The sequence below is a fragment of the Sturnira hondurensis genome, unplaced genomic scaffold, assembly GCF_014824575.4.
Source record: "Sturnira hondurensis isolate 20B ecotype Veracruz unplaced genomic scaffold, ASM1482457v3 Scaffold0020787, whole genome shotgun sequence".
In the NCBI taxonomy this organism is placed as follows: domain Eukaryota; kingdom Metazoa; phylum Chordata; class Mammalia; order Chiroptera; family Phyllostomidae; genus Sturnira; species Sturnira hondurensis.
Genome location: NW_028093418.1, coordinates 213,659 through 238,545, shown reverse-complemented (window position 1 = coordinate 238,545; position 24,887 = coordinate 213,659). Strand labels below are relative to the sequence as shown.

Here is a 24,887-nt window from a genome sequence, read left to right as displayed (position 1 = left end):
CAGGGGAGAGACGGCGCGGGTCGCCTGCAGAGACTGGCGGGTGGCCGGAGCCCGAGGCAGCTCCGAGGAACACCCAGAGCCTACCATCACCTCGCCAACAAGGAGACAGATTTCTTGGTCACGGTGACATACAGCTGGCTCTTTCTCTGAGCAGAGAGGCTGGCACAAGCTAATGGGAAACAGCGTGATAAAAGAGGATGATACAAATCAGGCTGCCGTGTTCTGACCCGCAAGTTCTTTGTTTCCTCACCCCCCAGAAGCAGAACAAGCTTCATCGTGATCACCTTACCCTCATCGGAAAGCCCTGGCATTTCCGTTAGAGACAAAACGCCACAGGTTGTCCCAGTGACACACTTGGAGAGACAGCAGTGAGGGGAGCACTCGGACAAGCTCCTTTGAAGAGAGACGAGTCTTCCAGACGCTTTACTGCCTACACAGAGGGGACTCCCGTTCCGCCCAGGATGGCAGCGCCCGCCCTGTGCGACCCAGCGCACAAGCAGGCACACAAGTGAGCAAATCACGCAGGTGGGTCGGTGGGCACAGAGCCTCCTTGGTTCCTCCATCTCTGCAACATCGATTCGGCAGCACAGGGTCACTTGGAAACTGCATTTCTGGACGCAAGTAGGGCTTGCGATAAACCCCCCAAAGCGATGTCCTCCAACTTCAAGCACCTGTGATTGTTCCTCCCCAAAGAGCTGGATGAAGTCAGAGGCCACGCAAGCCCCTTCGGCTTGAGGACAAGGAAGCACGCGGCACCTGCCAAGCCAGCCCCAGGATCGCGGACGCCCAGGCAGGTATGTGCCTGAGTCAAAAACCTGTCTACGGGCATCTGAACGCACCCCGTGATTTCTTCTTAGTCCTGTGCGCCTCATCCCTGGTGGGTTACCTCTTCAGAAGGGTAAGTCTTGGATTTCCTCACTTACTGCCTCAGGAGGACAATGAGGCCAGTGGTATTTATCTGGGAGGGCCACTGTAAGCTAATACATGTTAAGTAGTCCACTCACAGGACACAGCACTAGGCAGAAAGTGCCACCGCTGAGTGCTTCTCTGCCACAGACAGCAGGTTCCACGACAGGAGGGTCAAGAAACAGACATACAGAGGGGGAGGGAGTGCGCGACCGCAGGTGCACACAGGCGAGCACACCGAAGAGTTTCTTCTGGCATTCTTACTTACTGTTGAACAGACCACCGTGAGCCCACGCTCGCCCAGCACTGTGCAGTGCCCACGGACAGGGTAACACCCAGAGGCCATCTAAAAGCTATCTCTAAGATCGATGCTGAGCTGACACATGAGATGCTGCTTGGCTCGGAGACGTGACCGTACAACGCCTTCACGCACAATGCATTCCAAGGGACACATGCAGCGTCGTCTTGTGGACACAGTCCCATTAACCTGACACGACAGCAGCCCTTCATCCACAGGTATCGCAGTCTCCTTATTAGCTCCCGTGGCAAATAAGCTACTAACCAAAACATTTTTAGATCTTTCATCTCTTGGGGAGACACTGAGTCTTAAATGTAGGATTCCATCTTTTTTTGAATACGCCAAGCTGCTACAGTACATGAGCCTGAAGAGGGCATGCCTGTTCCAAGACAGACACCACACTTCTGAGACAAAAACTAGGATGGCTTTCTCTTCAGGAACTCTGCCTCCTCCTTAGCTTTGAGTTCTACTAGTTTCTTCTCATAGCAGTTCATGAAGTACTCATCGGGTTCGATCCCTGCGTTCCTCAGGCTTTCCATCACCTTTTCCAGTCTGTGTACAGACCGGGCTCCTGCAATCTTTCTGGTGCTCAGGTACAGAGTGAACTCCTGGAAGTCCAGGAGCTTGCAGGTGTCCACGGAACAGATATTCCTGATATCCCCAGTTCTGTCCAGGTGAGGGAAAAACACCAGTCCTGACAGCCTCTCCAGGTCCTGAAGGCTCACTTGGAAGTCACTTAACTGGGGCTGGAAGCCAATGGCTTCATTGGGCACCACGAAGGCCCCCAATGCCAGCGGCTCGGTAGACGAGGGGCTTCTGCGCGCCAGGATCACCTTATAAAGGTGTGAAGGGACTGCCACGTTGTCCTCACCGATCACCTAAAAACAGAGCAGCCACGTTAGTGATGTTGATCTATGTGAGCAGTTCCCAGATTTTTCCTGAAAAGGCTTTAGATGCATTTCTGAAAATGCACTAGTAAGATACCCATCCCAATGAATGCAAACCCAACTGCCAAAAGCAACAATAAACCGAGATACTGATTCATGAAGACGATGTTTAACAGGCAGATTCTGATCACAGCCACATTCTCGGCTCTGTCTGTAGGACAAAGGAATGCAATGAGAGTCCTAGGCTTTTAACAGACAAGAAAAGCTGTCATTTCGCTTCGTCTCATAATCAGAACTCCCAGTGTTCCCAACATTGAAAGGTCAGGACTGCCAGCTTGGGCACTCCCAGCTCTAGAAATAAAAATATGGCCTTAGTTTATCAGACTCACTAGAGAGCTAAACAGCCTCCTCCAGAGACACAGCCGGACACACCACATGGGCACTCCTATCTTCAGTCTTGCCTGGACTGTGGTCCAGTCTCTAAACTAAGTGAACGTAAATGCTGTTTGTCAGAGGTCTGCACGCTCACGGCTATCAGACACAGAACTCCCAACATGTCATCAAATCAAACACTTTAGAAAAGTACCCACACAACGAAGAGGCCAAAGCCAGGGTCAGGCTTGCAAACAACCCGACTGCCTATGCAGGTTGGCTGTAATAAAGTAACACTGTTATGAAACCTTTTCAAATTTCCTTCCAATTGGCTTAAAAGCCATATCTGTTTTCTGAAAAAGAAAAAAGGAGCATCCATTTCCTTAATGGTTTTCAGTAAAACCACACAATCCAACTACGCCATGCTCTTCTCTGGCCCTTCCTTGGTAGGGCGCCCCTTCCTGGTCAAACCTGCTGGCTGCGGAGGCCCCGCAGGCGCCCACGTGAAGCAGACGGACGAGAGCTACAGTGCACCCTTTGCTGCTTCTCCCAGGCTCCTACCTCCATGGCACACAGCCTGAGAACTCCATGGCCATCTGCTGTCTGGCACACATGGAGGTCCCACTGCCAAGGCCAACTGCAGAGCTTCAGGGAAGACCCATCACAGGGAAGATTTCTATTACCAATTGTCTCTGAAGTTAGTGAAAACAGTCGGCTGAAAAGCAGTTTACAGTTTACGAACTCATACAGACTGCAGACATAAGGTCCCCGCCCCTTCCGACAAGTCATCTATGCAGCTGGGAGAAGAGACACACTGTTCAAGGCAAACACACACTGAGGGTGGACTCCGTGGAGGCCCCAGTTAGCCCACGGAGTGCCAACAGATGTTAGCTCGCCCCGGCAACTCGGAGGCCCTGGGTCTGGCACTGCTGGAAACACAGAGGGCTGCGCCGCAGGGGAAGGGTGTCCGACCTCTCGGCGTCTCTGGGCCACACTGGAAAAAGAGCTGTCCTGGGCCACGTATTAAATACACAAACACTAACAAAAACTAATATATAATTTTGTGTTGGGCCTCATTCACGGCCATCCTGGGGCTGACATGGTTGACGGGCCACAGGTTGGACAGCCCTGCAAGTAAACTGCTCTCAAGAAGCTCCCTGTCTAGAGGCAGAGTCAGCAGCCTCAGGTTTCACTGCAAGTAGAACGTGGTGAGAGGCTGGTACAGAGCACAGGCCACATCACCGAGGGGGTGGGTGCAGGGGGAGTCAGGGACCAACACTGAGGGCACAGCTGCAGCTGAACTGTAATTTACAGGGGAAGCTTAAATGGGCTTCCAGTGCTCCAGACGCTGGCTGGGGAGCCCACGGTTAGGCAAGTCCTTGGTGCCACCTGCTGGACACCCTCCATCACAGCAGCTCAGGTCTCAGACTCCAGCTGTGAGCAGCCTTCGAGACCCTTCATTTGATTATTTTCTCTCCTCATGGGCTCTTTGTCTACAAACAAATGGCAATTTTCAAAAACAATTAATTGGTCATGTCCATATGCTGCCCAGCAGGACTTCTAAATCTGGTTCAGTAAATTCCGGCCAAAAGTAAATAAGTTTGACATTTTAAGATTCATGGTTTTTCCTCAGGGAAGTGTGCCCTTTCTATTAGGCTTTCAAAAGCTCTCACAACAGCAAGAGGGCCTCTATCACTGCCTCTGAGAAACCAGAGACCGAGAAGTCCCCATTAACCATAGGTGTGGCTCTTCCACTGACAATCCCTCTCATGGCTTCTCACAAAGGGGCATAAAATACTAACCCCAGAAATAGAAGAATGAGAACCCAGCCACTCACCACCCTGGTTGATCCCGTCTGCTCTGTTCCCGGAAGCAAACATCTAACGTAGGAGCTGGTCCTGTTTGGAAATCAAGAAAGCCCATCGTCCTTTCTTGAATTTAAGACTTTAAAAAAATCCTGCAGTATTTTAGAGCTATCCTCTCCCTTGCAGACAACTCAACCTACATCACACATTCTTTCCACCTTTAGGAAAAACTAGAAGACTTTCACCGGGGCGGCGCAGCAGACCAGTTCAGCGGACTCAAGTCCTGGCTGGGCCATGCAGCTGTGAATCATGCCCACCACTGCCTTCTCTACTGGTCCAGGGAATGGGCAGTAACAACCCCAACACTGCTGATTTCGTAGGGTAGTTACAAAGGCAGGAGGACATGGCTGTTAATGAAAAAATACCGCTACCAAGCAGGATCATGAGAAAAACACATGTACCTACAATCGGACACACATACTTGTTTCATTGCCCTGGTAAGACAAACCAAAAAATCCAAACAATAAAATGGTAGGAAATATCAAAAGACCAAGTTCTGCCAACCAAGTGAAAGAAAGAAACCGTGACAGTGTGATAGACAGGGATGCACGCCCGAGAGAACAGAGGAACACGAGAAGTGTGCAGCCACCAGGCGTAGGAGTCGGCAGGAGTGCGGCCAGCCTGTCCTCTGTGTCATCTGTGCAGCCCCTACAGGTGCGGTGCAGCGGCAAAGTCTTGAAGCCGGTGCCTCTCCCACTGGGCACCGGGTCCGGGTCAGGGGGCAGGAGACGGCCAAGTCACAGTGAAACAGGCGCCATCTTCCCAGCTGTCAATTCTACTTGGAGATTTAGGATGGGAGATACTTGACCAGTAAAATAATTTATTTTTCAATTAAAACAAATAGACATGGAAATGAAAAGATTTGTCTAAAGATAAAAAAGGAAATGTCAAAAAACAAAATCACTCCCTGATCACTTCAAGTGATGCCTCAAGATCGCTGGAGGCATGTCTCCAACCTCCTCCCCGGCTAGGAGCTGGGGAGTTTGGGAAGTGCTGCTGTCGGCGGAACCCAGTTAGACACTCCTAGCATTACCACCACGAGCTGTGAAATCGAGGCTCACTCTCTCGTCGGGTCAGTTACAGTGTCCAGGCCAGAGTTGTCAGGTATGTTTCCCTTGTCTGGAGTCAGTCTCCTCTGGAAACACACACATCAGAGAGCGCACACGGCCGCCCTCAGCTACAATGAAGGGGGTGATTCTGATTAGAGTGGTCAGAGGACTCGCTTCTGATAAAATCACTGCTACTAATGCTCCCCGAGGCTCCCGTTCCCTCGAGTCCTACGATACTGTGACCCTCTCCTACATATTCTGAAAGACATTTCTGCATGGCTCTGAGGAAACCTCCTCTTGGCCCACTTTCTGTGATTTTTGCACGCTAGCAAATATCGCTTGGAACTGCTCTCCATCCACCCTTTGACTTTGTGGCCTTAAGCTGCTGTGTAGGAAGAGCGTAGCAATCCCTCTGCAGACTTCTGAAAGCTTCTAAGAACAATGCTGTGACTAACTGGCAATTCTCATACAAGTACACAGACCTATGTTTGCGCCTCCTCTTCGACAATTTCTAGCTACGCGACTTGGACTTGACCCCTCAAAACCTCAATTTCCTTACCGATAAAAGGAGGCAACTACTACTTGCACATAAGGACTGTTGGTGAGGACTGAAAGAGACAGCACGTACGAAGCTACACACACACTGTATACAAGGCCCTCCGTAAGTACCAGTTCATTAGCTGTACTTCCTCCCAAGTATACACATAGCCTAGGTAGAAAACTAAATACCCTAACTTCTCTTAGCTACAGTCTCCTGAAATAAGGTTCGGAGTACATTTTTAATAAGCAGCAATGGTTAAATGGCTGGACCCGAGAAAACAAAATGCTTCCCAGGCACTCTGAGTGGCCGCACGTGATTACAAGATGCTCCCGGGGAAACAGGGACCCACAGTTCAAATGCTTATTCCTTGAGAGGAGCAGACCAATCACTGAGGCCAGGCAATGCCGCGTCCCCTTTGTGAGTGTCACTGAAGGAGGGGGTTGTATCCACAACTGTTTTAGTAGAAATTGCTAGGAAACCGCCTGAGTTTTCTTTTCTGAGCAAGTAAGGTTTTCACCACCTGGCCCCGCCCCCTTTCCTCACCGGGCGCTCCCACCCAGGGGCCAGCACTAGTTCTCGGCACTCCTCCTCCTCCGCCGCCTCCTCCGCTTCCTCCTCCCGCCTCCTCCGCTCTTCCGTGCTCCTCCTGTGTCTGTCTGCCTTCACTGCATATAACCCAAGTTTACATGTGCAAGTTTAGTCTGGCCCAACTAAATTATTAAAATGGTAGTAATTTTAATATTATCTGAGACAGTTTTCCCAACTTAAATGATCATATTTCCCTTTTAGATATAGACATAGGTATGTGATAATAGATATGCTAAAGATTTTGGGTTTAAAATTTTACCTGAAATCAAGTTCAATCTGAAAAATGCCAAAGCTAACAAAAGCTGTATCAGCACAGAGAAACTGTTAGTGAAAAATAAAATATGTAAAAGTAGATGTTACTTTGCTTTCATTCCAAGAATGAAAAACTGTACACCTCTCCAGAGACAGAGATCCCCGTTACCATTCAGCTTCCCACACACAGACAACACACTCACACACGTTACCCACTTTCTTCACGACCACGGTTCGCAAATCTCGTTCTCAAAAATCAGGGTACACTGAAAATGGGGGGAAGGGCGCTCCCAAAAGCAAGCTGCTAAGGGCAACAGACTCCACATACTTTCTTTCTGAGGCTTTCTCCACCCATTATAAAAGGCTAAAAATAAATGTGGCGAACACAAGTGACAAGCCAAACGGCAGAGTGAGCACTCAAGAACCAACCTGGCGTCCAGACCTCGGTCTCTGAATACCAGTCTCCATTCAAAGAACAAGAGCTCCTTGGAAAAATGACCCGAGAGCGGCCCAGCTGAGCCTGAAACACCATACTAAGCCAGAAGGTAAGAGAAACGGAAATGATGAGGGTGTGTCACCAGGATACAGGAGGCAGCGTGAAGGGACTCCCACTGGGCAAATATGGAAAATTTGAGCATCAAAATGAATAAAGAGCAAACCGAGTGAAGCTCATTAAGTAAGAATCCAAGAGTTCACACTGATGATAAATACAAAGGAAAAGCTCTTCCTTAGTAAACGCCAACTGATAAATGTAGGAGGAGTAAGAATTAGAAAATCGTCATCTGGCAACTATTGTGGTAACAACTGACGCAGGCCAGAATCACCAACGGATGATAAAACTAGCAGGTGAGGAGAACACTTACATGGTGTCAAAGTATTTCCACAGACCACTGACTCACTTCAAGGGGAAACGGTCAGTTAGCAGTGAGTAAGCCTGGAGGAGACCCCTTCGCCAAGAGATGCAGCCCTTACCGCCCACGGCAGCACAAGCCGCCATCGCGTGCACGCTGGTGCAATCACCTCTGCGGGGTTTCGCCAGAGACAGGACCGAACCCAAGCGCAAGGAAACGACAGACAGACCCAGTCTGAGGACACACTGCACAACTGGCCTTCAAAAAAGAAAGACAAAAGGACTGCAGAGCTGTTTCGGATTAAAGGCAACCGAAGAGACACGACAGTTCGATGCTGTGCACGTTCCTGGGCTGCAGCTGGAGCCAGTTCTCCACCGATCCTTCCTTCCTTCCCCAGCGCCTCCTTCACCTCCCTCCTGGGACACCACTCTGCCCACTTCCCTCCTGCCCCGAAGGCTGCAGCTCCTCTGTCTTTGGCCCAAGGATTCTCCAGCTCTAACGTCTTCGCTGCCCAAGGCTCGGACCTCGGATCTGGTCTCTCCTTCCTACACTCGTTTACTCGTTCTCATCATGGCTCTAAATACCGTCTGTGCGCCCGCCACTCCCCCACAACCTTGCCTTGGAGACCCAACTCAGCGTCTCCATCAGCACACCAAACACCCCAAATTTACACGGCAGAAGCACAACCCTTGATTCCCAGCCTCTAACCCTCCTCTGCTCCTCTCTGGTCTCTGTGATCTCAGTCAGAGGCTCGATGTTATCCGCAACTCTTTCCCTCTTATTCTATTACTAATCCGTTAGGAAGTCCTACCAGTTGTGCCTGCTAAGCACATCCTAAGTCACATCATCTCTCACCATTTCTACCACCACCACCCTGTCATTATTATTTCTCTTCTAGACTGTCCACTAGCCTCGGGAGTGGTCCCCTACTTCTACCTAGTCTTCTGTTCTTCACATACAGCAGCCAGACTGGGCTTTAAAACGTAAATGCCATTATGCCACTATCCCAATCAAAGCCTGGCACGAGTGCCCACCTCTCTTACCACAGCCTGGACCTCTTCCCACTGCCTCCCCCTCGACCTACCCGCTTCTCCTCTGCGCACTCTCGGCTCCAGGCACACCAGCCTTCTTGCTGTTCCCTTGAACACACCAAGCTAAATCTCACCCAGGTCTTGCACATGTTTGAGAAATCTTCATAGGGGCTGCCCCACTGTTTCACCTGGATTCCCGCTCAGTCCCACTTCCCCAGAGCAGCCTATCCTTTGTTTCTTTCCCAGCCCTCTGTAACTCTGCACGATGCTTTATTTCTCTATGTGCCATTTTGCTGACCATAGTGTAACTCCCATGTAACATACAGCCTTGTTTATTGTGATATCAGAAAGTACACAAAACAGCAACAGGCACATCTTGGAAGCTTAATAAGTATTTGTTGAATAAAAGGAAGGAAGGGAGGGAGGGAGGAAGGAGGGAGCAGACACGTAGTTCCATTTTAGAGCAGAAGCCAGGGCTCTAGAATAATGTCTCAGGAAAAAACAGATTTAACTTTAAAAAAAAATAGTGGTATGGTTAACTGTAAATGATCTAAATAGAAAATAAAAGCATATATTACATTTTTTAAAAACGGTAATTATAACACCCGCCACCCTTACTTCCACTTCTCAGTTTTTATTGTTCTGCTAATACTTACCTCAAGTGGCACGGCCTTAGGAAATGGTACAGGATTACACCTACTTCCTTACGAGTCTGAACATACCATCAATTCTTACCCATTCACAACCTCATAAATGCTGGTTTGGTATTTTCGACAGACCCAGAATTACAAACCCCACAACCAACAGGGGCTGCAGGGGAAATACAGTGGGTGACGTGGGCTGGGCAAGGACCACGGTGGACTGAGGAGCGTGGGCTCCCCGTGGAGAAAGCTGCTGCTCTCCACTAGCGAACAGTGCCCACGGGCTACATGCCAAGTGGGATCAAGTCATCCAATGTGCTTCAGAGAAGCTAGAACCCGGATTTATGTGACATCGCCCAATTACTACATATTACCAACTAATTCAAAAACAACTTCCTGTCTGAACCAAATAAAGTCTAAGTTTACAGCCTCTGATACAAGCAAAGCTTGGGCTGATTCATAGTCAGCAAACATAAATGTAAATGCTATAAACCGTGACAACACGTAAGTGGAAGGTCAAGAAGTAACATATATTCTGGCCTGGCTGGTGTGGCTCAGTGCATTAAGCATCTACCAAAAGGTCACTGGTTCAATTCCCAGTCAGGGCACATGCCTGGGCTGCAGGTGTGCGAGAGGCCGCCAATTGATGTTTCTCTTGCACATCGATGTTTCTCTCCCTCTCTTTCTCTCTCCCCCCCTCTCTAAAAGTAGATAAACTCTTTTTTAAAATGACATTAAACTTATGTTTAATACATTGAGGATAGATATCTAATTTTACAACTTCTAACATATTTTTGAAACAAAGATTCAAAAGCTTTAAAATTAATATAAAGGTACCTGATGTTTGAGGTTCTATGGATGAGAAAGGAGAAAAACAGGGGCCTCAGGTTCATGGGTGCGTGTACCAAAGAGCACCGAAGCCCCGTCGGTGTTTCTCACACCCCACGTCAGCAAGCGCACAACTGAAGCCACAGGCTCAGAAGGACACAGACTGGTTGTCTGGGCCATCAGCCAACGACAAGTTATGCATCAAAGGGCTCTGGTCCTGCAAGACCTGCCTAGGCTGTAGCCAAGTCTGCAACAGCGTCGTCACCACAAACGGTCCTTCAATAAATGCCCTGTCATGGTTAAGCTCACACTCACACTCACTCTCTCTCTCTCTCTCACACACAGACACACACACCTTCCCCTAAATCCAGAAACATGAGGACTTCTTCAGTAGACTGTTCAATCAGATTTCCTAACTAGCAGGATTATGATCCGGAAGTCATCACTTCTCTCAAGATTTTACAGAAGAGGGCACACAAAGACACACAATAAACGGTTGGGGAGTGAGAAGTGAAGTGGTAAGTAAACACGAGAGCTACAAAAATACCAAAATCTAACAGAAATCAATGATAATCAGGTACCATAAACGGGGTGTGGTAGCACCCCTCTGCCTCTGAGGTCTATTAAAAAAACACCACCACACACACACACAAAACAAAGAACATTTCCCAAATTGGCCTCCGCATTGCAGGGAATGGGGCAACGGTAACGTAACAGGCTGGACAGTCCGCAGAGTATCAGCGACCCACCACATTAATACTCAGGGAAACTCAGACGCTGTGTACCTAGCACCAGGCTTCTAGGCAGGACCCAAACTCACCAGGTTTGTTCAAAGGCAGGCTCCTGCCTACCGCTCACCTCAGTCGTTAATGCCCTTGCTCTGGCCACGAAGGTCTGCACTCCAGCGGGGGCTGTAGACTATGGCAACCTTGTGGTGAGCGGGGCACTGGGCAGAGTGTAACTAGAACCTCTGGTTCTAGCCACAAAGGTCCAACATTATTTCATAAACTACTGACAAAAAAGCCAAAACCAAGTATATTTTAAAACTGCCAGGGTAACAACATTAAGCCTCTATTTGTTGGTGGTGGGAATGTCAAATGGTGCAGCCTCAATGGAAAACAGTATGTTACTCCCTCTAAAAAATTAAAACACAGAACTACCATATGATCCAGGATGTGAAATAGAAGGAAAAAGGGGGGAGAGTCATCGAGAATGTAGTTTGAGGACGTCATTTCCATTTCCATATGCCTTCCTCCCACAGGAGAGGTGCTTGAAGATTTGCTGAATTCAAGATCTGCCAGTGTGAACACAAATAAAATTTAGAATGAAAAACTGATGAGACAGGGTCAGAGGTCCGGAACGCAAAAGAAAAGATCTAAAACAAGACGGTCACTCCAAGCCCACCCTGCAGGACGATGCTGCCGACAGCCCTCCCGAGCTGCACCACGGGGCCAGGCCTCCTTGGAAACTCTCTGCGAGGCTACTCGGACACGCCTCCGTGTCACTCACTGAAACTATTTAGGAGAAGCCAGGGAAGTCCCTTTAGTGGTTAGTTTTGTATATTCCAGTGTAATAAGAATTCTGGTATAGAAAAGATATATTAAAATGTACATACATATTCTATGTTTCATTCTGAATTAATTGCAAATTTAGAATTTGCAAGAATAGCACACAGCCAGCAGATTCATCAACTGTTAACATTTTCCGAATTTGCTTTATCATTTTTTCTTTTCCCTAAACCTTTTGAAAACAAGTCACAGAACACATCGTTCAGGATATATTTCCTAAGAGCAGCAGATACTCACTTACGTAACCACAGTATAATAATCAAAATGAGAAAAAGTAAGTGATAAAAGACAATAATCTAACCTACAGACCTCAAATGTCACCAATTGTCCCAATAAAGTCCTTTTTAGCAACTTGTGATTTTCTAAGCTAGGATCTCATCTAAGATCATGCAATGTGTTTTGTTTTCCAGACTCTTGTAGTCTCCATCAGCCTGAAACAGTTATTTTCTCAGCTTTTATCTTTTACGGTACCGGCATGTTTAAAGAGCACAGGCCAGCTGTTTCACAGGACATCCCTCAGCTGGGGTCTGACTGGTATTTCTGCACGAGGCTCGGTGCTACGCTTTTCTGGCAGATTCATAACAGAGGTGATACTGTATCCTCAGGGCATCACACCAGGGAAGTTTATCAGGATGTCCTATTCGGGCAAAATGTACTAACTTTGATCACTTGGTTAAAGGGGAGTTTCTGCACTGTAATTTCTCACTTTTTAATCAGTTTTCTGTTATTAATTAGTAATTTGTGGAGAGATACTTTTATATATACTAGGTCTGTCCAGAAAAAGTCCAGCCATTGTTAATACAATGAGAACAGTTTGTTCAACATCAACGTAACCTGGGAGCCCAGGAGGAAGGTCTGGAACACGCATGCATGTACTAGTCAGTGAGGGTAGTAGATGCTGTTGAGTGAGCATGTGTACTGTGTGGCTGTGGCATTCAAAATGACTGAGAGAGCAGAGTAACAAATCTTCATCAAATTTTGTGTTAACCTTGAACATTGTTCTGCGTGAACCATTTGGATGACTCAGAAGGCCACAGCTATGGGCACATGGTGACCTCCAGCTTCATCTCGACGTGTCCACTCGTGCATCACGTTTTATGCAGTTTTTTAGCAAAACATCAAACTACCCAGGTGACTCAGCTCTCCTACAGCCCAGATTTGGTGCCCTGTGACTTCTGGCTTTTCCCAAAACTAAAATCACCTTTGAAAGGGAAGACATTTCAGACCACCATTGAGATTCAAGAAAATATGAGGGGGCAGCTGATGGCGGCTGGGAGAACTATGTGAGGTCCCAAGGTACCTACTTTGAAGGGACAGACCACTCTTACTGTCCTATGTAAAATGTTTCTTGTATCTTGTATCTTCTCCAATAAATGTCTCTATTTTTCATAGTACATGGATGAATACTTTCTGGACAGGCTATATATATCCTATTTATAATGTCCTATATCTTATAAAAATTTCACTTATTAGGTTTAGCATCCATGATTCTTGTCTGGAACAATTTTCTATAATGGTTGCAAAATTATCTTTCTAGCCCTGGCTGGTGTGGCTCCTACCCTGGCTGGTGCGGCTCAGTGGATTGAACACCAGCCTGTCAACCAAAGGGTCACTGGTTCAATTCCCTGTCAGGGCACATGTCTGGGATGCAGGCCAGGTCCCCAGTGGGGGTCACGTAAGAGGCAACCACACACTGACGTTTCTCTCCTTCTCTTTCTCCTTCCCTTCCCCTCTCTCTAAAGGTAAATAAATAAAATCTTTAAAATACATATTTATTTTTCTAACTCTTTCATTCTTACAAATTTATTAATTAATGTCTATGATAAACTTTCCCTTTTACCCATGTATTTACTTATTTATTAAAAGTACATATTCTATTTAATTCAATAGGAATATAAGCCATTTTATTTTGCTATTACATAGCTTCCCACACAAAAAGTTGGAAGTCCTTCGAGCCGATTTCTGTGTCCTTTTTGACACATCCTCACCATGTTTGAGCACTTCCTTGATTTCTGGCATAAGATGCTCCATTCTGTACTTTCCGGTACTAGCCCTGGAATCAGCCACTCTCCAAGCGCTGGGTTCTTTCAGCAGGAGATGTTTTTTCAAAACCAAGAGCTGGTCTCAAGGTACACTCATTGCTAACAATGTATCACTGCTTCTGGGTCCTTTGGACAGATATAAAATATATAATGTTTTTACAAGTTGTTTTTAAAAGTCTCTCCAACTTAAAAAAATATATATACTTTCCACTAAAGCATTTGGTCAACACCTATTTAGAAACATACACCTACTTACTACACACACTGTTTAGTGACATGTTCTTAAATACTGGTTAATTTTTCCTTTTAAACTTTGTATAAATTTTTCTACTACATGGTAAGATAATCATCTAAATCTTTCAATTTTATGAAAGCAAAGCACATTTAAAACTGTAGCTTGATCACATAAGGTTTAGAAGTCAAAGGTAAGACCTGGCTCGTATGGCTCAGTAACTTGAGTGTGGGCTTGTGAAGCAAAAGGTCGCCAGTTCAATTCCCAGTCAAGGCATATGCCTGGGTTGTGGGCCAGGTCCCCAATAGGGGGTATATGAGAGGCACCCACACAGTGATGTTTCTTTCCCTCTCTTTCTCCTTTCCTTCCCCTCTCTCTAAAAGTAACTAATAAAATAAACAAAATCTTTAAAAGTCAAAGGTAAGAGAACCTGTTTTCTAAAGGTAAGAGTAAAGAAGATTTAATAAAGCTCAATAATTATTAATATTTGAAATAAGAGACTACAGGGAGCTAAAATTAAATGCACAAGTTGACCAGAGAAGAGATATTAATGTGCTTAAAACACAGTAATCCCTCTGACGACGCTTTACTCCCATAAGAACAACCGGAAGCCCTGGCTGGTGTAGCTCAGTGGATTGAGCACAGGCCTGTGAACCACACAATCGCGGTTCAATTCCCAGTCAGGGCACATGCCTGGGTTGCAGGCCAGTTCCTGGTTCCTGGCAGGGGACGCATGAGAGGCAACCATACATTGATATTTCTCTCTCTCTCTCTCTGTCCTTCCCTTCCCCTCTAAGATAAATAAATAAAATCTTAAAAAAAAAAAAGAATGACCAGAAAACTCTGAAGGTGCAGGCACCTGTGTGAACACCCCACGTACTCATACTCACTGCACATCTGATGCAGACACGCTGATAATAAGCAAGTCAATGGGACAGAATACATCCCACACTGTTTTTGTTTTCCTAAATCTGTTTCTCAGGTCCCTCCATTTTATTACAAACTTGCATAAGTAATCATTTAACCTAACCGGAGCTGAGCTAGGTGTTCCCTCCAAACACACCTCCTCTCTGACTTACTCCTCCAACCCCTCTATTTACTCACTCTAGCACTTGGACCTCCGCCCGCCACTCCATTCCCTACCCTCTGTCCATCTCGGTACAGCAGTGCAGCCATCCTCCTGGCAGAGTCCTCAATCTCAGACGTCAACATTAGGTGTCTAAAGCTCTCACACTGTTAATTACATTCTTTTGTATCTTTAATCTTTCCTTCAGTCTGTAAATTCTCAAATATCTTGCACGTAAAAAAACAACTTCATCACCCTTACTGGTGTGGCTCAGTTGGTTGGGCACAACCCTGCAAAGCAAAAGACCGCTGGTTCAGTTCCTGGTGAGGGCACATGCCTGGGTTGCAGGGGCCCCTTGCTGGGTGGGGCATGTGCAAGAGGCAACCAATTGATTCTCTCTCACACATTGATCCCTCTCTCCCTCCCTACTTCCCTCCCTCCCTGTCCCAAATAAACAAACAAACCAATAAATCTTTAAAACTTCATCCTTTAAAAAAACCCAATAGTCTAAAAAAAAGCTTTCCTCCCCATTTATCCACCCCTTGTGCTCAGTGCAATCTGGATGTCACCTAACGTGTCCCCTCCCTCACCCCAAATCTTAATTCAGGGTCACTCTTTCCTGTGTTCCCCTATTCATCCTCACCTCCAAGTGCCTGAGTTCGGCCTCCTGTCTGTTCTCGAAGGGACTTACTGCAGTCACGTCCCAACTGACCTCCTTGCTTCTAACCTCCCCCTCAAACGCCCCCTTCCTCACCCACCTCTCCGTACAGTGCCACCAAAATACTCTTTATAAAACCCAAGACAAACCACATCTCCCGTGCCTAAAAGAATCCTGACTTCTCAGTGCTAAAAATTAAAAACCAAGTCTTCCTGGAACACAAAACATTCTGTCATCTCGCCCGTCCCACCTATTGTTGTGGAAAACCTCATCCTCCTCGGGCTGCCCACACTCTTTGTCCCTTACACTCCGGGCTTGCTTATCGATGACACCTGAACCCCAGAACAATGCTGCTGACCGACCGTCAACGCCCGGCGCTCCCGCTGCTCCGTCGTCTGGCGTTCCCGCATTCCTCCCCAACTCAGTTCATGCTTACATCTGTCTAGCTCAAGCTCGAAAATCTTTCCTCTGTTAAGTCTTCCAGACCCACACAGTTAGGGTCGGTCAGTCCTTCTGACACCATTTATCTATTTACCTCTATTACAGCATGTCACACTTTGACACAATTAATTAAATACATGTCTGTCTCCCTTTCTGAACTGTGAGCCCCTTGAAGCCAATGGTTGCTTTTTAATCCATCCTTATATCCCCTATCACTCTAACAAATGTTCAATGAATACTATTCAATAAATGGAATAAAAAGTAGAAGACAGGAGCTGCTTATAATCTCTTACAAAGAACACAGGCCTGAATGTCAAAACATGTCCCTACCTGGTAACTAACTATTTTCTTTCCATCGCTTCCGGTCTGAGGCAGGGTCAACGGCCCGGACACCACCCAAACATCTTCGAACCTCTCCGTCAGTTCTCGACAGTACATTTCAATTCTGAAAAAGAAAGCAAGGGAAAAAAAGGCATGATATTCTCACAGGCTTAAATGTAGAAAAGGAGCAAACCATATCAAGTCCCAGGGAGGGACGCCAAGAATACTGATCCACAGACATTAATATAAACATGAGAATATGGCACAAGACATTACAAGCTTTTCCCGGTTTGTTTACTGCACACAAAAAAATTCAAAAAAATCACATACATTAATACAACCACCTACATTTTACTGTGTACATCCCACGTACATTTTGTAACTGAAATTTTGTTTTCTCCCTTACTTTTCCAAGCCACAGTTCTCAAACTTTTTAAAAGAGTTAAACGTCATTCCAACAAGTTGATATCTTTTAATTTAACCATTCCTGTTGCGGGACATCTAGGTTTATCCTGACATTTCTTATATAACACAACACTGTATTAACTCCTTACAATAAATTCAAGGGCCAGAATCACTTTACTAAATACTTTAATGACACTAAATTATATGTAATACTAATGTTTTTAATGGGATTGTCCCAATTTACTCTGTAAACTCGAAAATGGCATAGTAGTTTTACAACAATCTTCACCACACTGGGTTTTAACACTTAAAAACTGTTTGTGTTTACTTGCTGGGTAAAAACGGCAAGTAGTTTTACTGTTCACTTTCTTGCACCATAGTTGAAAGACTTTTGTGAGAAAACAGTACCTGCCACCATTCCTAGTTCCTTACCCAAAAAGGAAAATCAGTATCTCATAGCACATACGCCCAGTAACAAAGTAGTAGAGTTTTCTTCCCCAAAATACACCCCTTAGAAAAATGACATATGCTTCCACAGGTGTGCAATTGGACGGAATACTGGACAGGAAACTACAAGACAAATATCCCAGATTTTCAACAAATAATTTGCAAGGGGAAAAAAGAGGAAGGGGAACCTACAGATTAAAAGGAACTGAGGAGAACTATCACCCAAATTCACATGTAGACCTTCTTTAAATCCTGATTCAAACCAATCGACCAGCACCAAAACAATCAGGAAACTTTGAACAAATTATAAAATTGGTAATAAGGAATTATTATTAAGTGTTTGAGGGGCAATAATAGTACCATAGTTAGATTTTAAAAGAATCCTTGTCTTCTAAAAATATACACTGAAATATTAAAATAATATATCCGTGACCTGCTTAAAATAATCTGAGCAGGGGGAAGGGCAGGCGCGCAGACAAAACGAACGTGGGCCGTCACTGACGAGTGACAACTACTGAAGTCTCCAAGTGTGCGAGTGCTCTCTTCATTACTTTAAGCCACAAAAGTACTGTTTGGGGAAAGCGCAATAGCTTGAAACGACCTCAATTAGCGCTAGTCTTCAATACTTAGAGATCCCAGACAGACGTGATGGAAAACCTGCTTAATGGTCACATTTTTTTAAAGCTCAGCAACTGGAGAAAAACAGTGTCCTCTGAACATATTCAAAAATATTTCATGCCACAGTAATAACACTGTTAGAAGTTTCTTCCAGAATTTGACTTCCAACCAGTAGCAAACATGATCAAAATGGCTGTTTCAAAGTCTATACTTCCCTAGAAAACTGTACTCCCGAAATACAGCGAAGAAAACCAGTCGCCAGTACTTAATGAAAGCACCACCTGCAGGAGTAACAGCTTTTGAAAAACAAAGACAGAAACAGTTCATCAGCAACTGGTACATTCTCCTCACATCATCCATCTCCCACACAATCACATTTTTAAAACTCTCACCCCTCACCTGTTCCAATATCCAGCATTATTATCAAAATTCTGAGGCACAATATTAGAAAGGTAAAAGGTTTCAGCCATTGCCTTCTGTGAAAAGACATAACAATAGTAACTTGTACTGAAATGCCCCCTTGGAGAGATTTTACAAAGCCGATAGAGAAAACCAGCTCCTTATTCATACATCAGCTCTAGACAATTACAGTGACTATTCTTTTTAAAAAGATTTTGTTTCAGGGAGGAAGGGAGAAACATCGCTGTGCAAAACATGGATTGCCTCTCGCACACTCCCAGCTGGGGGCCTGGCTGGCAACCCAGGCATGTGCCTTGACTGGGGATCAAACCAGTGACCTTTTGCTTTGCCGGGCAATGCTCAACCCACTGAGCCACACTGGTCAGAGCAGTGATTACTTGTTCAGATAACTGAAAGTCATAGCTATTCCAGGACAGAAAGCTCAATGATCATTCAAAATAAGGACTATGTCCAAATAAGTAGACTGATGCACTAGCTTCCTTCAAAATTTCTAAAATTCAAACCTATAATGCAGACTGTAAGAAAATGGGTTTCCAACATGAAGCTAAAGGGTTTTAAGTTAAATTCTGATTTTAAGCCTCTGGCAAAGAGTTTTTTGAAGGTCAACTTTCAGGGATTTTATTTACCAATATAATTAGTTCAAAAATGGAGGGGGGGGAAAAACATTCTTTTGTGGCCACTACATTGTTCATTCATCTCACTTCTGACCCCTAAACACGAAGTTCTGTCAGTGTGCTCCTCTCACCGAGCTCCAGGAACTGCCAAAGTCGCCGTGGCTGTCTCCTCAAGCTGCCCCTCCCCTGGGCTGCACAGCGAAGCGACCAGGAGCTTTAAAATCACTGACTCCTGGGTTCCACCCTCGAGAGTTCTCACTTCACTGCTCGGGGTCACAGGTCTGGGCATCAGGGATTTTTAAAACTTCCCCAGGTGATTATAGTGAGTATCCAGAGTTGAGAACCGGTACTTTAATAAGGATAATCACCAGTAATTTGTGCAGTAAATGTCAATGTCATAAAAGACAGAGAAATTATTTCTTTTTTGGCAGAGAAATTATCCTCAGTTAAAAAAGACCAGAGAGACAGGACAATTAAATGTATCATGTGATTCATAACCGGAACTAGATCCAAAAAGAGCTGTAAAGATAACTGGGACAATTTCACAAACCTGAAATGTGAACTGTATATTAGATGTTATTGTTCAAATATATAAAAACACATTTTGACACATTTCTTGGTATAAAGACATTTCTGTCATATCTATATCCTCATTCTTAAATGATACAATTTCCTAAGCAATCTACTTTGGAATGAAGTGTTACGATGCCTGCAGTGGCTAAAATTATATATGTGTGTACATGTGTGTGTACATGTGTATATATATTATATATGAACACACATGTAAAGTAAATGCATGCATCAAAATGTGTTTGCTGTACTCCTCTCAAAATAAGAGTAGCTTTATCTCCTACTGGCTTTCCAGTTCCCTCTGAAATAGCATTAGCTTTCCTATTCAACCTTTCTTAAAAGGTCTCAGCATCTGAGAAGTAAAAATAAAGTCAGGAAGAAAGACACAAAGCTGAGTGCAGAAAGTCTCAGGTCTGAAGGCTGGCTCCTGTGTTTCTAATCGCCAGGTCCCAGGGCCCAGCAGCAGCCCGCCCCCAGAATGTGCCTACGGCCGAGAACTTGTTGTTTCCTGCCGGGGCCATGTGTCCTCGAGACCACCCGCTTCCAATGTAGTCCTTGTTGAAGGCGCTGAAGGTTGGAGGGATGCTGGGATCAGGCTTGAATTTACAATCTTTTCTGTCTGCATCACCTGAAGAAAAACACACAAAATCGGCAAGTTTCCCATGGACGAATACCCCTCGCAATTCTCTAAGCAAGGCAAGCTGGTTGCTCTGCACAGTATCTGTCTGAGCAGCTGGCAGCGAGCGACTGCACGCATGTCTCAAGTTCCTGGGATAGTTCAGATACTTCATCCGAATTTAGCAAGGACCAGGCTAGGAAAGAATGCTTTTCATACAGTGTAGCTATCTCCTATACTTTCTGGCCTTAAAGGGGGAAAAAAATCCCCTGGATAGTATTTACATAAAAACAATGACTAATCAAATAACTAAGCTGTTTAAAAAGCTTAGCTACTAAATAAACGCCTGCTTATTAAAAAGACTTCGATGTATTGTAGTTTGTACCACTGTATTTGACATGTTCACATGTACTGAAATAATGGATATATATAGACACAAAACAATTTGTTCTGGGCAGGCACAGCCTAGGGAAGGGGGAGAGTGTCTCTGATATCTTACTGCCTCCTCAGCCGAGACAAAACACATACTTAAGTTATGAGCTTAATACAGAAAAATCCTGAAGAAAAATATATGAGTACCACACAGGAGAGAAGAAATCTCAATTTTCTTTATATTCTGGAAACTTCAGAACGGTCTGCCAGAGTGGACATCAGCAAATCCTAACTACATCTCCCACTGTCATTAGGACAGACCCTGGTAAGTTACAAAAATGATGAGGACAGGCTGCTACTCAAAAAAAGTGTTGAATGGAGATCAACAGAGTTACTGAATCCAATGTCATTTCATTCAGCCAAGAAGAAATGTTGAATCATTAGATCCCCAGGTTCAGAGTAAAGTTTCTAATATCGTACCTAGCTTCTTAGAATCTTCATAAAGAAACAGTACCTCATAACACAAAGAGAACACAGGTATACTCTCCAAGTGTCATCCCTACTGGAATCGACTCTGTGCCTGGCTCTCTCTGCCTGGTGCTCACTGCCCTTGGAAAACCATCTGTGGGAATTTCCAAGGGCCTAAGGTAGAGAGGCCTTCCTGGAGAAAGGATATGCACTCACTTCTATTCAGTGTCTGCAGGCATCAGCAGTAGAGGGCCACATTAAACCAAGCTCCGGACTTAGGCTCCCTTCATCAATGCAGGCCACACGGCTTTATGCTACAAGTCTGCATGCTAGCCTGTTTGGGGAATCAACTTGTCCAGAACAAGCTTTTTATTTTCCTTCTTGATCCTTCCATGCTCAGAGCCAAGACAACCTCCACGTAATCCCCCACGGTGGGCAGGCGAGTTAGTTCTGGTTCTCCCTTCCCCGAGGGTGCAGCCCTCTAAGGTTCCAGGTTAATGTTGGGAGGGTCTCCCATATGACAACCATCTTTGGGTGAACCCTAGGTCTTGCCTTTGGTCCCCCTCACCCTTTAAGGCCACGGAACCAAAGGCAATGCAGCTTGGCTTTGCCAGGACTGCCCTTGCTTACCTCTCTAAATTCTGGCTCTCCCCCAAATATTAGCCTGGGAGTTCCCCACCCTCATGTCGGCTCCTCATTTTCATGTGTTTATGATTTTTCAATATGCATTTTACATACCACTCACAATATCCTTGTTTTTAGCAGGAGAGTGTGATTAGCCTGTCATTACTAAAATGAGATGCTTTACACTAAAATCAAGTAAATCACAGGTATATTTCTTCCTGTTTTCAAATACCAGTAATAGTAATTGGCTCTATTTTACCTCCTCAACATTACATAGCTCGCAGGGTTTACTATAAGCTCAATGCTTTTCTTATATGCCCTTGAAAGAAATAACTTAATAGCAGGCTAAAATTAGTAAAAGCTAAAATTTCTCATATCTTGGGGAAATTTCTGCTTTAAGGGAAACTCATTAGGCTTGAAACGAAATCAAATGAGTTTCCCTTGATGTAAATTCATGACCCAGTCTCAACCGCTACGATAAAGTTTACCCCTCCATCGGTTTCACTCAAGCAGCAAGCACACGCCAAGCCCCCTGCCATCCCGCCGGTTAGTGTGCACTCCATAAGGGCACACCGTTTTAGCATCGGCATTGGTACACACATAAACAGAGCATGCACTGTAAAGCACGGGAGGTAAAATCTGAGGGCCAAGTAGCAAATTAAAAGGCAAATAACAAAATGAGAATAAAGCAACTATGACAAAAGGTACAGACCAATTCAAAAAAAGAATACCCCAACTGAAAATAGTAAAGGATAATTCACAAAGAAAGAATAATCCCAAGATATTAACCCTCACTGGCAACCAATAAACACAAGTCAGCTATTACACTGGTAAGGCCAAATAATGCCTACTCCGGGGAAGGGCTGGGAGAGACAGGACAAACAGCAATGGCGGGAGCATAAACTGAAACAATCTACCCAGAAATTAATTTGACATTAAATATCAAGTTCCGGTTACCTTAATCATAGGAATTTACCAAGACATGAGGACACCTGCACACACTTCACACACCTGCCTACCTCTCCAGTCTCGTTTCACATCACGCCCTCCCTGCTGCTGCCATTCTGGTCTCCTTTTAGTCCCCAAAAGAGCAAAACTCTTCGCATCGGGCCTGGAAAGATGCAACTGTGCTTTTCTTTCTGCCTGAAATGCTCTTCTCCTCAACGGGTGGCCCCGACTGCTCTGCCCGGTGACTGCCATGCACCCTTTGGGCCACTTTGTCAGAGAAGCCTCGCCAATCAAAATCAGGTTCTCCCACACTCTTCACCATTCCTTAATTATAAAAACCCGATTTCCAATCAGATTTCCTTCAGAAGAGCTGTCACCGATTGCAGTTATACACCCCTGACTATGTGATAGGGCAGCCCACTCCCACCCCAACACCAACACCATGGAGGTAGAGGACAGCCACTCTGGTCATTGATACATCCCCAAGGCCTAGCACAGAGCTGGGCACATGGCAGGCACATACATGGTACGTGTGGAGATGACGAATGAACGGTGCCCACTGCAGCAATATTTGTGCAAGAGCCTTCACCTTGTGTGTCAAGATAAGAGACAGCCGGGAAGGGCCTGGGGCTCCCTGGCTGCCAGGCAGAGCCCATTTACCGAGTGAGCTACACAAACATCATCATTTTCTCAATGTGCTGTCATGTGAAAAAGGTTGAGAGGATCGGTAATGGCCCTCGTTGTAGACTGGGAAACATCTTTCATTGATGTCTTTACTTCTCACCACCTACCCATTATCTTGCTTTTGGATATGTGTTCAAGGACCCATCTGGGCTCCCGCTTTGCCTGGTCATAAGACAAGGCATGATTAGTGTAAAACCGAGTCTCTGTTCCACTTAGAGGAAATCCAAATCGTCCCAAGAGAGCCTTTTCTGCAGAACCTAAAAATGAAAAAAAGGGGGGGCGGACAAAAGTCATAACATTAGTGACTTTTATTAGGAACAAAAATTGTAAATAAAGAAAGAGGGGTAAGGCAAAGGACAGGCTCAAAAGTCTAATCAACAAAGAGGCCTCATTTTTGCAATGACTTACAACACAAAGAAAAGAGACAATAGACAAAACACTGGTTGTGCCTATAATCTGCTGTATAGTTTTCCCAAGACAAACTGCAGCTATCTCATTCACTTCTAAACAAGGACCTGATCTGACTGGTCTCTCACATCAAAATTTCAAATCTCCGCCCCACAGAGTTACTTGTGCACACAAAAGCAGCCAAGGAAAAACTCTTGTCATTACTCGTCATTGATATGATCGAACGGGGAAGAGCCAGCCTACTCACTATGTTTTAAGATTTAGTGTGGGGACTAAAGCACAACCCTTTTAAGTTTTTAAAAAGACCAATATTCATTGACACTGCCTCTCGGTTCTGGCATCAAAGCAGCAATGTGTGCTGCAGCAAGACAGCGGTAAAACTGGGCTTTTTCCTAGTGGGAGAAACCAAGTAGGCACCCACCAGTATACCTAGCTCTCTTGCTAAACGCTGAGCATCAAAAGGGCAAGTTAAATGGGAAAGTGTAAAAATGATCATGAGCTCATTTTTTTTTTGTCAAATATAAAGCACTCCTGAGACGTGAAGATATACACGCTTTGAAGGACTAGCAGGCATTCTTCATGTGAGCCATGACAAAGTGTAATCAATTCACTAGTCTGCTAAAACTATGTGTGAATTCATTCATTCATCCACTTCCTGAACGTAGACTGTGGTCCAGGTACTGTACGTACAGTGATTACGGTGGAGAACAAAACAGACTTGGCCGGAGCCCTTAGGAGTTAATGATGCAGTGGCGGACACAGACAATAAATACTTGGGGTAGATGAGTATGAAGATCCCCGGGAGACGTAAGTAAATGAAAGCGGCAGCCTAGACAGGACGTGGGGAAAGGAGGCCGAGCAGGGAAACTGCAAAGGCTCAAAACCACGGGCAGGGCGAAGGGAGAGAGGGACGCGCGTGAAGGAGGAACACGATCGATTGGAGCCGGAGGTAGGAGTCCGAGCGGGACGCCTGGGTCGGGGAAGGGAAAGCGGGCCCACAGACTCACCTTCCGGCTCCCTCACCGCCAACGCAGCCTCAGCGCTCTGACTTCGGAGGAACTGCAAGGCCGTGAGCCCGGCTCCCGCGGCGCCCACTACAGCTCCGGCCACGAAACCACTGAAAAAGCGCCTGGAGCCTTTCACGCGGAACGCAAAACTCTTCGCAGCCATCTTGCCCGAGGTACCCGCCTTTTGCTGTGGCGCATGCGCACACCGGCTTTGACGCCTGAAAGCCAATCACAACCGCGGGGCTGAGA

The 24,887-nt window shown here is 45.6% G+C and overlaps 1 protein-coding gene across 2 annotated transcripts; it reads right to left on the bottom strand.

The window, feature by feature from the left end:
- Positions 1–251: 251 nt before the first annotated feature.
- Positions 252–24,840, bottom strand: EXOG (exo/endonuclease G). 2 transcript variants are annotated; one of them, XM_037030450.1, is made up of 6 exons: positions 24,639–24,840; positions 23,331–23,480; positions 20,000–20,139; positions 18,307–18,383; positions 16,447–16,561; positions 252–2,082 (listed from the first exon to the last, which is right to left on the bottom strand). In XM_037030450.1, the coding sequence occupies exons 1-6, from the start codon at positions 24,799–24,801 to the stop codon at positions 1,621–1,623; spliced, it is 1,107 nt and encodes a 368-aa protein (XP_036886345.1). In that variant the 5' UTR covers positions 24,802–24,840; the 3' UTR covers positions 252–1,620. The 2 variants fall into 2 exon arrangements, with proteins under 2 accessions (XP_036886345.1, XP_036886346.1); XM_037030451.1 differs by lacking the exon at positions 23,331–23,480.
- Positions 24,841–24,887: the final 47 nt, after the last annotated feature.

Bases quoted from the DNA above. Each gene is read 5' to 3' on its own strand.
- EXOG (XM_037030450.1), bottom strand. From the start codon at position 24,801: ATGGCTGCGAAGAGTTTTGCGTTCCGCGTGAAAGGCTCCAGGCGCTTT. The intron at 16,562-18,306 runs GTGAGGGGTGAG...TTTCTTTTTCAG, and splicing joins AATGCTGGATATTGGAACAG to AATTGAAATGTACTGTCGAG. The intron at 2,083-16,446 runs GTAGGGACATGT...CTCTGTTTTTAG, and splicing joins AGAAAATAGTTAGTTACCAG to GTGATCGGTGAGGACAACGT.